This window comes from Wasmannia auropunctata, unplaced genomic scaffold (assembly GCF_000956235.1).
Source record: "Wasmannia auropunctata unplaced genomic scaffold, wasmannia.A_1.0 LD336061.1, whole genome shotgun sequence".
Classification (NCBI taxonomy): Eukaryota; Metazoa; Arthropoda; class Insecta; order Hymenoptera; family Formicidae; genus Wasmannia; species Wasmannia auropunctata.
The window spans coordinates 276336-291405 of record NW_012026829.1 but is presented as its reverse complement, the minus strand read 5'-3'; the positions used below and the strand labels follow the sequence as shown (position 1 = coordinate 291405).

Sequence of the window (15070 nt, the reverse complement as noted above, 5' to 3'; positions counted from 1 at the left end):
AAATTATCGTTATTTATATTTTAAAGGAAATATATTAACTTAACTTGAAGAAAAATTAAATATATTAAAGTATATTATATTGTTATAAATATACAATAGCATATATCAATAAATTAAAAAGTTATTTCTACATTTGTCAGTAAATTATTCAGATTTATTATTTATCATCGCGCGGGACATAATAAAAGTTTAAAGAAATTAATATGATAAGGGAGAAGATAGTTGAAACTTTTTTTATTGATGTGTAAATACATTTCAGGATTCAATCGATTTACTGAACTTGTGTCGCTGGTGCCGTTTGAGTCGACGATTTGGATTCGCGCAAAGAGGCGCTGCGCCTTCGTTTCAGTTCCTCTTGGCGCCGGTTCTTCGCCTCCTTCTGCCTTTGCGCCAGCAGCTTCGCGTACTCCGCGGCTTGCTCCTTGCGCGCCAGGCAGCGCTTCTTCTTCAGCGCCAGTCTGTGTCTTTTTCTCTGTAAGCGAAGCATTTTTTTACGTCTTACAATTAGAATATAATAGATTTGAAAACGAATTTAAATTTGAATATAATGTTCTGATCTTTTATTTAACTAAACAGATGATTTAAACTCAATTTCAGTATTTTCAGAGTGTATTTACATTTATCTTTAAAAATTAAATTTCTGTAAAAATTCTAAATTTCGTGTCTTCATAAATTCTTCTAAGATTACGTACTTGAAGAACGATCGGAGTGATCAAACGCTGAATCTTCGGCGCCTTAAACCGTTCCTTCTTTCCTTCCTTTTGAATCGGTCGTTTTACCACAAACTGCCGAACATCATCCTTCTTCGAAAGATTGAAGAGCTTGCGAATTTTGCTAGCCCTCTTCGGTCCCAGGCGACGCGGTACGTTCATGTCGGTCAATCCTGGGATTTCCTGTAATTGATTCATATTAAAAACCGATTAAGCTTTAGAGCTTATTAATTTTGAATACGACTCGAGAATAAATTTTAATCAATACATATATTATTATATTTAATTATATTTAGAATTCAATTAATTTTCTACTCAAAATTTAAAACTTATATCATTTCTGTAAAAAATTAAGAGTTAATTATTAAAATTATAATTAATAAATTGTTAACAGATAAGAAAAAGGTGTTCCGTTCGTACACTGAGAAAAAGCACAAATAACATAGCAGTTTCCCAAATCAAAAAACGAATTTCATCTCCCATGCGTACGATAGTATTTCAAGAAAATTGAATATCTCGAATACACCCTGAACTGCATGGGGTTTCTAACGTTTAGCATCTGAAAAAAATATATCGCGATTGATCATTTACCTGTTTACCCTTCCTTATGATGACAAGCGCCAGTACGGATAAATTGGAGTCTACGATGCAACCGCGAACGGATTTGCGCTTGCGCTCACCGTCTCGTCGTGGTCTATAGCAAGAGTGTCCCTTGGAAAGTAATAAACGCACACGGCCTATGCAAAAAAACAATATATCATGTTAAAAAAAAAGTATTCCTAGTATTGGAGTCTAATAGTATTGGAGCTGGATTCTAAAGATTCTAAAGATTCCTAAAGATCTTCTAGCTGTATTATATTTTTTTACTATTACCACTTGCTGTGTATATTATTGAACAATGGCCGCTATATAGAGACAGAAATATGAAATTAAGAAACAGACAAAATTAAACACACGACGCAATGAAAGAAGATAATTTGCTAAACTTCACTCATCTTTTATCTGTAGTTATCTTTGACTTTATTCTCTTGAATCTGTAATAAAGATTACAAACACTTGTGATTTTATTGAACAATGGCCGTTATATAGATAGAGACAGAAATATGAAATTAAGAAACAGACAAAATTAAACACACGATGCAATGAAAGAAGATAATTTGCTAAACTTCACTCATCTTTTATCTGTAGTTATCTTTGACTTTATTCTCTTGAATCTGTAATAAAGATTACAAACACTTGTGATTTTTCATATCTACATTTTAACTTATTAGTTATAATAAAGTCAAAAATAACTACAGATAAAAGATGAGTGAAGTTTAGCAAACTATCTTCTTATATGATATGAAAAATCACAAGTGTTTGTAATCTTTATTACAGATTCAAGAGAATAAAGTCAAAAATAACTACAGATTAAAGATGAGTGAAGTTTAGCAAATTATCTTCTTTCATTGCGTCGTGTGTTTAATCTTGTCTGTTTCTTAGCTTCATATTTCTGTCTCTATCTACATAGCGGCCATTGTTCAATAATATACACAGCAAAGGTAAGTGGTAATAGTAAAAAAATATAATACAGCTAGAAGATCTTTAGAAATCTTCAGAATCTTTAGATCTGTAGAATCGCAAATAAAACAGTGGCTCTTTCCATTGTGACTTTGGATGAGGAATAACTTCTTATGCATACTAATTGTACCATTGTAAAATGTAACATGAACCCACCGTTCGTCAGGATACCCTGCTTCATGGGGAAGCCCTGCTTGTCGTTACCCCCGGCGACGCGGACTACATAGCCCTTCCATTCGTCACCCAGCGCGTCGGCCTCGACCTCGGCGCCCATGCGCTTCTCGTAGAAGATTCTGAGCTTGTGCTCGTCCGAAATTTCGAACAGCTTCTGACATCCTGTCGCAGGATACGACACGTTCAGCTGCAACAACACCAAGTACAACTGTAGAAGGGCTGCACACGCTCAAGGTTTCTAAATTGGGATTTTTTTCCCCCCTTTCACTCCACCGGCTGGATTGTAGCGCCTTCAACCTTCTCGCAAGGTTTACATAGCGCATTGCACTGCCTAAATTAGGATTAGGTTAAACTAGGTTAGAGTTTCCTCCAGAGGGTTCGGCAGCCAGCAGAAGGGCGCAATTTCGTTGTTACGACGTTGCGCGACGTCGGTTCCACGAGTCGCGAGTTGAAACAACGAGACGCACGTCGCGGTCGCGCGCCACGGCGATTATAACGCGGCGAAACTTGCGCACGTTTCACCCTGCCGTCACCTGACGTCGACGCTTATTTACGCTCGGTGCCTATGCGCGAATAAACGAGATCGCGACGAATGTGAGGACGCCGTCGCGACCGCGGTGGCCTGGTGAATCGAGGGAGGCCCGTATCTCCGGCGGGAGACGCGCGATTCCCGCGATATTCGCGGATTCTTACCTTCATCGTGACGCGATTCAAACGATGCCACGAGCCATGGAACGAAGGAGCGATCGGCGAGAGAGAACCGCCGGTGCTGCCGCCGAACGGACACGGCGCCGCTCGCGCGTGCGCGCGCAGCGCGCGCCGGACATCCGGCCTCGGTGGGAGCGCGGCGAGGATCCGCCGATTCGAATTGAGGTGCAGAGCGGAGCAGAGAGCCGGAGAGCGACGACGCGATCCGGAAACGAACGCGAATTCCGCGGCGGACCACCGGAAATGCGCGTGAGGTTGTCCCTCGCTCGTCGATTTCCGTCACGTGCCCGATCTTGTTTGTTTCTTAATTTCGTATTTCTCTGCCTGTCTATATCTACAGTGGCTATTATTTCCGATAATAAAGGCAGCAAAGGCGAGTAATAATAATAGTAATAATAAAAAAATATAAAACAGCTGGGAGAAGATCTTCAGGAACTACGAACAAAACAGTGGCGCTTTCCATTGTGACTCCGATGAAAAACTGTCATTAACTTAATTGGCGATTAACTATACGTCGACTGCACGATTGGCTCGCAGCGACGTTTCTCCTCCCCCCCCCCCCAACAAGTAACATGTGCTCATTTAATTATCTTTCTTCCGCGTGTAAAAGGAGTCGGCAGTTTCAGCGGCCGTGAACACACAGCTCCACCGCGGCTGTCGCTCGCCACGTTAATTGCCGATTAAGCTAATCGGGTGTTTGATCGCTCTTTGTCTCGCTTTATCTCTCCGCGTGATACACGTAGCTGTATATATATATACATACGCACGCGCCCGACAAACTGTCACTATTGCCAGTACAATTATATTGCTGTCGCGCGCGCGAGTCGAAGGGAGGGAAGGAAAGGGAGAAAAAAGGAGCGGGAGAAGAGGAGAGGAGAGGCCGAGAGTGAGTGAGAGTCGCGCGAGTCGAAGAAGCGGCGCGGTGACCGGCGAATTGTCGTGGTGGGAAGAGGAAGGGAAGGGAAGGGTAGGGAAGGAAAGGGAAAACGTTGCGCTTCGGGAAGGTGCCGTTCGCCGCCGGACGGACACGTCTCGTCTACGTCGCGGCGCGGAGCGTGTGTGCGGCAGCAGCAGCAGCAGCAGCAGCAGCAGCAGCGGCTCTCCGTGAACGAGAGATAGAGAGAGAGAGAGAGGGGGATCGCCGGAGGATTTTCGTTATGTATCGATTTACTACGTAAATACTCTGTCCCTTGCGCGCAAAACGGAGCGGCAAATGGAGCACGCGGAATGAGACTTTGCGGCACCGGTTGCGAGACAGGTAAACCCGGTTCGGCTCCCTCCCGGCCCCCCGCGCGGCGCGGCGCGGCGCCCGTATGCCCCGTCCCCGTGTGTGTATGTACGCCGCCTCTTCGGCCGCCCACCGTCGTCGCTCGCGGTATAGGTTAGAGGGCATCTCGTTCACCGGAACGACCGTGACGACAACGACGACGACGGTGACGACGACGGTGTAATTCGCGAGCGATACGCGAAATAATGATGTAACGAGGGCCCCCGCGTGATCGGCGATATTGTTCTGCGGCTCGCCTCAGCCTCGCGAGTCGCGCGCAGGGAGCTCCGCGCGGTTCCGTCCCGCCGCGAGCCCACATGCTCGCTGTTCCCCCGCGGGCCCGCTTCTCGGCGATCCCCCCCCTGTCTCCTCGGGACAAGTCGACCGCGACTCGTCGGGGCTCCGACTCCGTTTCCCGGACCGCCGTCGCTTTCGTGCCGAAAAACCGCGACGGATGATGCAACTGCGCGACGTTAGATAATATATATATATACGCACGGGTACGGGGGTACGTCGTTGGGGTGCGGACTCCGTGCCGCATATAATATTCGTATTTGTGTGCAGTAAGAAGACATGGAAGCCGCGGTGATAGAAGTCCTACGACAGGCGGTCAGTCAGGACCCCAACGTTCTCAAGTCCGCGGAGGAAACGCTGAAGCAATGGGAGACTCAGCAAGGATTTTATATAGCGTTGTATGTGAGTATCCTTGTGCAGGGGAGAGGCCTTTCACGCAGGCCTGTAAACTTGTGTATAATATTTTCTATGCTCCCCATGTACGTACTGAACTTGTGGAACGCTACATGGAGTTGTAATATAAACATGTGTATAGCAAATGTTTTTTTTTAGGATTGCCTAAAGTCGTAATCACACTAGCGATGGAAATTGAGATTGGATTGGAATTTGACTAACCAGAAGAAAAATAAAACTAATATCAAGTTCAGTAACTTTTGCTTCGATCGACCAAATCCCAATCCAATTTCGATCTCAATCGCTAGCATGATTACAGCTTTACGTATCGTTACATATTTCTTTTATGTTGATCTCTGAAAATTATAACTGACGGTGCAAACATTATTTTTAGAATGTTCTTTCAAATCATTCCTTGGCTATCGAAGTTAGATGGATGGCTGTAGTGTATCTGAAGATCGGAGTCGACAGATACTGGAGGAAAAATGCGCCAAAGTAAGAAACGTTTGTCTTAAAACAGGAAGCGTCGTGTTGAACACAAAAATCAAACGTACTGACAGTAGTATATAATATTTAACAATGCATATCGTTACTCTCTAGCGCAATCGAAGACAATGAGAAGGAATTTCTGCGGCAGCACCTGCTCAGAAATTTTGACGAGCCCATGAGTCCATTATCTATACAATTAGCAGTCCTTATTGCCAAGATAGCAAGGTAATGCGTGTTATTACAATATTAACGTATGTTAATTTAATTATGTAGAATACAATATTTACTTCCTTCAGCCGTACATAAAAGCCAGGAAGCGGAACTTGACTTACAATAGAATCTACTAAATCATGCATCCATCTATACCTTTTTCATTCACATTGCTTCTTATTCTGAAACCCGCATCTTACCGTATAACATTAATTCAGTTATATGAATATGTAACAAATTAAAATACTTAATCTCTTTATTTTACCCTCTTTATTTTACAGGTATGATTGTCCCAGAGAGTGGGGTACGCTGGTACCAACATTGTTGGAAGTAATCCGGCAAGAAAACCCTTTGGCGCAGCGTCAGGCGGTACTGACGCTGCACCGCGTCGTCAAGGCCTTGTCGTCACGACGCCTGGCCGACGGACAGAGGCTCTTCCGAGAATTGACTGCGACTATGTTCAATTTTATTCTAAATCTATGGAACACTTATACCGAGTCCTTCCTGATTATGGCGTCTAACGGGGCCGACGTCAGTCAGACACAGGAAACCTTAGAGAAAGCACTTCTACTATTAAGAATACTTAGGCAACTGATCGTACATGGTTTCTCCAAGCCATCCGAATCTCAAGATGCCATGTTGTTTCTGAAAGTCGTTTTCGAGCGTGCAAGGACCTGCCTTGAGTGCCGTTAGTATTGTTTTCTATTTTATAAAAAAAAAAACATCTCTCACGCTGTTTGGAAGTATTTAAATGGAGCTTGATGTGTATTGTAAAAATGTTATAGCTATTTCTTTTTTTTTTTCTCCAGGAAAAACTTTAGCTTCTAGAGGAGTACAAGTGGATGTGTGCGAAAAGTTTATAATACATTTGACCAAAGTTTTAATAGGTGTCTTAGAAATGCATCCGTTTTGCTACGTGGAATTCATACCGACTTCTCTAGAGTTCTCCGTTTTTTACTGCTTCACAGAAGCTGGCCAAGCGTTAGCATTTGAAAAATTTATTATTCAGTGTCTGAATTTAATGAAGACCATTTTATTATCGACGTATTATAGACCAGCTAAGGTTATCGAAGGTACGTAAGTTGTAACTTTCTCTTCGTCTGTGCGACGTATTCCGCATGCGATATCTTAACGACAACATTCTTTATTGACAGAGACGAAAGATCCATTGGTTTTGAGGGCGTGCCAATTGAGGCAAGAATTTTTCACACCGGAAATATTAACGGAGATTTGCTCCAGGCTTGTCACGCATTACTTCCTTTTGACACCTGCGGATCTTGAAATGTGGGATCTTCAGCCAGAAAATTTCGGTAAGCATGGCATTATTATAATGATATATTTTTGAAAAATCTCATTCGATAATATATCGTACGAGATGAGAGAATGTAATTAAATACAGAAGTTATAAAAAGGCGTTGCTTGCGTTTCAGCTATTGACGATGGCGGAGAATCATGGAAATATAGTTTGAGGGTGAGTAATCAGACGATATAAAAATTATCAAAATATATAATTTGAGGGGTCAACCACTGCTAAAAAAAAAAAGTACAGTGATTGCCAATTATTGGCAATACAATACACTTTATTGCTAGTATTGCTTTCGTATTGTCAATAATATTGCCGTCTATTATCTCATGTACTGCCACCTATTGCACAATATTCAATCAGTAATATTGCCAAGTATTGCTAATATATTGCTAGGCATTGCTCGAGGTATTGCTATGTATTGATAGCGTATTGCTAGCGTTGTATTGCCGCAATACTGGCAATATATTCCTAAAAAAAATGTACGCTTGTTTCCCCACAGTGGTTGACCCCTCGATATATTTATCATAATTACTATAAATGTATCATAATGCAAATGTGTGCTATATTGCAGCCTTGCACAGAATCCTTATTTTTGGCGATCTTCCATCACTTTAGAGACGTTCTCGCTTCGGTTCTGGTTGATTTGATGCGACAGCATCACCAACCGGTAGATCCTAACAACTTGCATGCGATTTTAGTGAAGGACGCGGTCTACCGCGCGGTTGGTCTCGCCGCATTCGATTTGTACGACGAGGTAAGCGAACATTATTTCAAGAATTTCATATAAACATTTAATTAATCCAGCTATTGTGCCTTTATGTCGACAGGTAAACTTCGATCAGTGGTTTTCGACGACTCTAAAGGAGGAATTAAAGGTTCGCAATAACAATTACAGAATTATCAGAAGACGCGTGTGTTGGCTGATTGGCCAGTGGACGAGTACGTTGATAATTTCTTTGAAAAGATACGTGAAATTGATTGTTTACTATTTGCAAATTTATTTCTCGCAGATATCAAATTAAGCGAGGAATTAAGGCCGGAGTTGTACAAGCTCATGATAGAAACGTTGAATCCCGAGGAGGATTTGGGAGTTCGTTTAGCGGCGAGCAATGCATTGAAACAGGCGATCGACGATTTCCAATTCAATTCGGAGAAATTCTCTCCCTTCCTGGAGCCAGTCTTTTCTCTACTTTTCGCGCTTCTTAAGGAAGTAAACGAGTGCGATACAAAAGTACGCATGTAAAAGAACTAGCATTTTATTTCTTCTCAAGCTCTTTAGATTATTTCTTACGAGTTCTATTCCTCAGATGCATGTGCTATACGTTTTATCTTTCATTATCGAGCGCGTTGGCAGCGGAATCAAGCCGCATGTCGGCGCACTCAGCTCGTATCTACCGGAACTCTGGCAGCAATCTGAGAAATACAACATGCTGAGGTGTGCCATAGTATCGACTCTGATACACTTGGAGAAGGTGAGTGCGCGCGATTTACTGAATCAATAAATCGATAAATGCTGTTAATATTTTTTTTTTTCTAATGCCACGTCGTGTTAACAGGCTCTGGGTTCTGAGAGCGTTATTCTGGAGCCGTTGGTGGTGGGCGTCGTGGCTCTGAGTGTCGACGTTAATCAAGAGGGGCACGTTTATTTATTAGAAGACGGACTGGAGCTGTGGATAGCCCTGTTGGAGAACGCGCCCACTCCGACGCCAGCTATAATGGATCTCTTCAGGAACATGCCAGCGTTATTGGGTTAGCGATATGGATATTTACGCTGTTGATAATTGTTAATTATTTGGTAGCGTCTTAACGATTTATATGATGACGTTAACTTTCCACCTCTACTGTTTTCAGATCAATCCACGGAGAATCTGCGTTTATGTTTATACATAATTCAGGTGTACGTGTTACTGAGCCCGCAGGACTTCTTCACTCAGAGGGGCTCGGTGGTCATTGAATCGCTGAAAACGCTCCTCAGTGATTTGCGGTCGGAGGGCAGAGCGATGGTGCTGAGATTGTTCGAGATCTGCCTCAGAACCTCCCCTCAACAGGGTGCGGAATTGATAAAGCCCGTTTTGCTAAAGATATTCGAGTGAGTAGTAGCCGCCTCTGAAAGATATATATATATAATCTCGAACGGATATTTAGAACATTGTGTTAACAACGCGTTGTGTTAATCCCAACAGGACAGTTTACAATGGCGATGAGTATCATTTAGTCATGGCCATGAATCTTTCTATCGTCGCGAGAGTTTTACTAGGTTCCCGTGATATTTTTGTACAGGTGAGAAAAATTCTATCTCTGCGAATTTCTTTTTTTTTTTTTTTTAAACATAAAGAGCATGCTCGGTAATCATGGATATTATCGCAGGTAATCGGCGATTTAGCGCAGAGTATAGTAACGGAAACGAGGGAGGACGTCGTACTCGGAAAACTGATACACAGTTGGGTCAATGCAATGCCGCTGGTGCCTCAGACCGAAAGGCGCAAGTTATTAGCCCTTGCACTCTGTTCCCTCCTCGGGGCGAACAGTCCGCCCACGGTTCTCGAATACTTCCCGCAGATAATATTGAACATTGTCGAGACGCTTAACGACATCACCAAGTTTGACGATATGGGGTACCCAGTCGAGTAAGGCTTGAAATTCTCTTTATGCGTGTACACTGCAAATCCATGTGCGTGTAGCGTGTACTGTAGTATTTTTATGCATTTTATCTGTGTTTTACACAGTTAAATACAAATATTTTTTACACGCTTAATTTTACAATAATATGTGTAAGCATGTAAAAAATATTTGTATTTAACTGTGTAAAACACAGATAAAAATGAGTGTAAAAATGTAACATGCGTATAAATGCGTAAAAAGTAACCACAGATCTATACATTTGAATTTGCAGTGTAGTTGCGACAAAGTCGTGACATGAGATCGAAATCTTTTTCAGTAACGGCGATAAACCCGATAGCCATAATGTCGCGACCCTTTAACATTTACTTATTAAATAATCGTTTATTCAAGTCTTTAAATGTTATAGTTGATAAGTGCCCTTTTTTTATAACCGTTCATTGAAAAATGTTCCGGTATATATTTACATCAGTATCATAATTATACGTTCATTGATTACGTAAGATTCTTGTAAAGAAAATAGAATAGTGAACTTTGAAATACGTGCGGAATGAAAATTACAATAGTGAAGTAACGCCTATTACTCTTGACGAGCCCTAATGCCTTTAAATGTATTTGGAATGAAAATTGTTCTAGTTCCTTAATGATTAGCGATCAGCCCAGTCCTTCGCAGTACGAGGACGTGGATTATGAAACCGAACACGCTCAACGACAGAAGAGACTCGTCTTCAGCGATCCTGTGCACAGTATATCTTTAAAAGATACGCTCCAAAGTCAGGTGAGAATCTCTCATAAGTATTTTCTTTTTTTTCTTTTTTCTTAGACAGTCAATCCGAAGACTGAAACTTTTTCTGAAATTGTCAGCTGATCACGTTGCGAGGAATAGTTGGGGATCATCAGTTTGACCAATTGATGCTTACACTCAACTCGGAGATCGACGAACAACTCAAGGACTACATATCGTTGTAAGGAAGGGACAAGATCAAAACGCAATGCAGGATGTTTCAACAAAAACGCTACGTAATGATGAAGCTTTATGATAAAACGAAGCTCTTCTGTAAAACGGTACTATTTTATTGTATAATATTACCATCTGTTTCATTGTATTAATAATGATAATAAAAGTAATCTTGGCCTTGTTTGTTTCCGAAGCTTATAATCTCTGACTCCTTGAGGCAGTGATAGTGGAATAATATTTTAATATTTAAATATACGCTTACATATGAATTGAATCATGTTTCCGTTTTACAGGCAACTTCTACTGTACTTTAGCTATTCACCGTCTCAAATTTATTTTTAAATGTACATAATATTATATAATTTTATATTTTAATAGATGAAGAATTTATCAAAATTGAAAAAAAAAAGAATAATGTTACTCCTGACAAGATTTTTTTCAAAATACATACCATTTTTACAAAATCGTTACCATGTTTCCCATCAGTGTTACACAATCAATCGACACCATTATTTAATTCAACGATTTTCCAGCAAAGTTTCATTGGCGATACATAAAAAAAAAACCATTCGAATCGAAGCCGCAATTTATTCGTCGATATACACGTGGATTTTTCCCACGTATCGATACCCCGGAGAGCACGGCAGCCCGATCGCGGTTTCAATTCTCCCCCGCCCTGCCTGGCTGCGGCGGCGGGATGACTCATTGCTCGTTGCCGCCGCGCCGGACGCGACGCCCGCGCCGCCTGGCGGTCGTGCGCGAAGTCGCGAACAGCTGTGTCGTCCGTGTGTGGGCCCGTGTCAAATCTTGGCAGGGGGTTAGCCGAGCGTGAGCGCGTTGGATCTGCCTGCGGAGATCTGACGGTACCCGACGCCTGCCGAGGAGCCGTCCAGCGAGGGCTGCCCTTAGAGCGGTGAGTGAAACTCGACGTCCACGTCACGGACGTATACCCGTCCGTTGCCGTCCGTCGTCGTCCGCGCGTCGTTCGGGCGTGCATTATACGCGGCGCGCGTAATATGTATACCAGCAGCCTTGCTCCGATTACGGTTGTGCACGACGTTCGCGGCGCGCGCTCGATCGATTCTCGTACGTTCTCTCGCGAGGCGAGCGGGAGCACCTTGCTCCTGTCCTGTCCGCCGCCGGTCCGGTCGCGCGTCGCCGACGCGGACGGCGCGGCGCCGTTTCAGCCCGGTGCCGGCTCCGCGAGACGGTGACATTTATCGCGTCCGCCGGTCGCCGCGGGGCGGCTCGGCCGGATTTTTGAATGATCGTGAATGAGCGTGGGCGTATCACGTGACCGATCGTAGCGTACTTGTAGTCTGCCCTCGCGCACATCGCCCGGGGAGACCATTGATGACTCCCCTTTTGATCCGCGGCTCCGATCCGCGGCTGCGAGACAGCGGGGCGCAAGCCGGAGTCGAGCCGAGAGACTCTGTGGCTTTCCGGTGTATTTGCTCCTCTTCTATAAATTACAGCTCTATAAAGGCGGCAGATTAACGATAGACGCGGATGATCGTATTAACATCGACTGATCTCGTATTAATGTTCAAATGTTGTGATATTGTTCGAATTAATTTTTGGAACCTTTAGTCTTCTATCAGTTCTATCTAACGCGTTTATTATTATTGCAGGCTACAAAGGCTTGATGAAAGAGTGAAACTTTTGTACGGTTTAATTGAAATTAATTCTCGTAAGATCTTAATGTACCGGCATTGTCGGTACATTAAATTATCCACCTTTTCTTCTGTAGTCCGGATTTGTAACGCATTAAGCAGGAGGTGGCGGACACCGTGTAATCGACGATTACAATCGACCGATATCGCTCTGAATTTTGAGCAATTAGCTCTAAGCGCAGGAATCTAGATTGTAAATCGGTATTCGGCTAAACGAGCCCGCGACCTATTTAACGACGATTTTCATCGCGGTTTTTGTTTCGTGCCGTTGGGAAATCGATATACGATTTGTATTCGCTCGGCGGTCGCTGATACGAGTTTGATGACAAATAACTTAATATTTGCCGCAAATCGCTCGGACGCGAATGTCGAGAGACACCATTGATGCTGGCGGAAAAAGAAAAAAAAAAACATCATGCTTCCGCACGTTCGCACAATTTTCCGCTCCGCTCCTTTTCACTCGCAATCCAGCGCATCCGCTTTGACCTCCGACTTTTACCCGCGTGTCGCATTCGTCGTCGCGTTCGCAGCTGCCCCGGCAGGGATGGAACATTCAGGGATGAAACTCGACACGCGGCCTTTCGCCGCGTGGAATAAAAGGGTCCCCTCGCGGCGTGGGTTAGCAGGTAGTGATAAATTTGTTGGATTATTTAAACCGGCAAATGAATTACTTCCAAGCACCTCCCGGGGTAACCGCGCCGGTTTCTAAATTCAGCATGTATGCAAATTCGCAGGCGAGTGGGTTTGAATAATAGGAGATTCGTTGAATTAAGATAGGGAAATGGGGAGGAATTGATAGGGATTTGCTCGGTGAGGTTGCGACTTTTCTGGCGGAGAATAGGCGAAGTTATTAAGAGTGATTAATGCGAACTGCGTCAGAGAAATTATGGATAACTGATCTTGCAGCTACGCGATATATATACATATATATGTATATGTACACGGAGAGAATTTTTTTTTAAATTTACCCTGCAAATCATGTTAATTATGAGACAATTTACCTAAATACTATATTGTCTCACAACATGATTTTCAGGGTAAATTTTAAAAGAAAATTCTCTCCGTGTACAGTTTGGAAACTCTCGATCCTTCTTTCTCTTATTTCTTTCTTATTGTAATTTTTATGTAATTGGCAGTAAATATTATGAATCGCTGCCGATAAGTGGCGTTTTATTATTGCACTTGGTAATACAGATAAGATAGTGATAATTCAAAAAGGAAAGATAATTTTATAAGATAAAAGTTCAAGGGAAAAAGAATATATACATATATAGAATGTAGAAAGTGTATGCGCAAAATTATCGAAAGATCGCAACTTGAAAGTGTACGCTGTTAAAATAAAGACTTACGGGGATCCCGAATTCTATTTCTGTACGCAGATAGAAAAGTTGAGTTTCGTTAATAGTTTATTGTAACGAGTACTACGTACTATAATACATACGCGCTACAGAATATAAGCCGTTCAGTGGAACGAGATTGGATTACAGTGTCTACATCAATATGTACGCAATTTAACGTAATGAAATGCCCGTATTAATTAATATTCCGATGCGCCAGATTCGATGTAACGAGTGGGCAGAATTTAACGTAACGCGATTCTACTGCACTTCGCCAATAATTTGCGTACATTTCCGCTCGACGCGTCGTTCCCTTCCCTCCCCTCCCGGACTTTTCATTGATAGTGCTCCTTATTTATATTTCAATGCGCGCCATTTGAAGTTTCCATGGAGATTGCAGGTGCGTCACATAGAGAGCGATAATCTATGAACGTATCGTAAACAAATGCGGATAAAACTTGCACGGAGAAGTAGGATTGCAGTTCGTTCAATGAGTTCGTATAAGTATGCGATTGCGTCACGAGAATATCAAATTTGGCGCCTCCGAAAATATGGTGAGGTGTAATCGCGCAGAAAAATTTCGCCGCCGCGCGATAACTCCGCGATATCGGCCGAGTCATCGATTTATCGCCGATACCGGTATTTATATCGTAAAAGAAATGATTTCACCGCGATCGCATCGCGCGCGACGGATTGGATTCGCGAAGTGAGAATAGACTACGCGCGACAGGGAATGTAAATTTGCGAGTGTTTCCGACGTTTTACGTATATTAACTTGATGCATCGCGACGTTTTCAAGTGACGCCGTCAAGTGTATCTTATATACTCACATAATTGACAGTGTTATTTGAAACGTCACGCGGCGAATTGAGTTATAGCGTGCGATACCGCGACGTGGATTGCATTGCGACAATTTATCCGAATTACGCGCGATAATGCAAGCGTGCACCAAGCCGTGATTTATTTACCTCCGACGAAGGACAAACAGTCGTGGGCACGACGGAGATATTGGCGTGGCAAGTAACTTTAATTCTTTTCGCATTATCGTAGTAATTAATCTTGGCGTAAAATCGATATCGAGCTGTATTAATCGGCTCTTACCGATACGAGGGACAGTGCAGAATTTGTTGGAAGATTTATCGGTTAACATTTGCAAAAATACGAAATTATTCCTCGCACGTCAGTAAATAGGTATAATGAATCTGATACATGGAGACAATTTTTTTTTAATTTACCCTGAAAATGATGTTAATTGTGGGACAATATAGTATTTAGACAAATTTTACTGTACACTGCAATAAATTTTACTGTAAAATACTTATTGTAGTGCACAGTAAAATTTGCCTAAGATCGGAAGAGCACACGTCTGAAC

At 42.6% G+C, this 15070-nt stretch overlaps 3 protein-coding genes across 4 annotated transcripts in view; 2 read left to right on the top strand and 1 right to left on the bottom strand.

Moving 5' to 3' along the window:
* Window positions 1–218: 218 nt before the first annotated feature.
* On the bottom strand, window positions 219–3225 carry LOC105450383 (40S ribosomal protein S6). The gene is made up of 5 exons (XM_011690183.1): window positions 3138–3225; window positions 2427–2631; window positions 1302–1447; window positions 693–893; window positions 219–472 (listed from the first exon to the last, which is right to left on the bottom strand). The coding sequence occupies exons 1-5, from the start codon at window positions 3141–3143 to the stop codon at window positions 272–274; spliced, it is 759 nt and encodes a 252-aa protein (XP_011688485.1). The 5' UTR covers window positions 3144–3225; the 3' UTR covers window positions 219–271.
* Window positions 3226–4129: 904 nt separating this feature from the next.
* Window positions 4130–10881, top strand: LOC105450382 (importin-11). The gene is made up of 18 exons (XM_011690182.1): window positions 4130–4410; window positions 4984–5115; window positions 5501–5601; window positions 5707–5820; window positions 6087–6493; window positions 6615–6878; window positions 6960–7115; window positions 7236–7276; window positions 7683–7865; window positions 7939–8050; window positions 8122–8342; window positions 8419–8583; window positions 8668–8860; window positions 8963–9200; window positions 9295–9391; window positions 9479–9738; window positions 10367–10508; window positions 10595–10881. Exons 2-18 carry the CDS (start codon window positions 4993–4995, stop codon window positions 10697–10699), a joined length of 2922 nt encoding a protein of 973 aa, XP_011688484.1. The 5' UTR covers window positions 4130–4410; window positions 4984–4992; the 3' UTR covers window positions 10700–10881.
* A 632-nt stretch (window positions 10882–11513) lies between these two features.
* LOC105450381 (endophilin-A) overlaps window positions 11514–15070 on the top strand; it is a 33569-nt gene continuing 30012 nt past the window's right edge. The window contains exon 1 of one of the 2 annotated variants that reach the window (XM_011690173.1): window positions 11514–11601. The gene's annotated coding sequence lies outside the window, so the exon portion shown is untranslated. Of the gene's footprint in view, window positions 11602–14373; window positions 14715–15070 lie in introns of those variants that run through there. The other variant, XM_011690175.1, reaches the window with a different exon arrangement.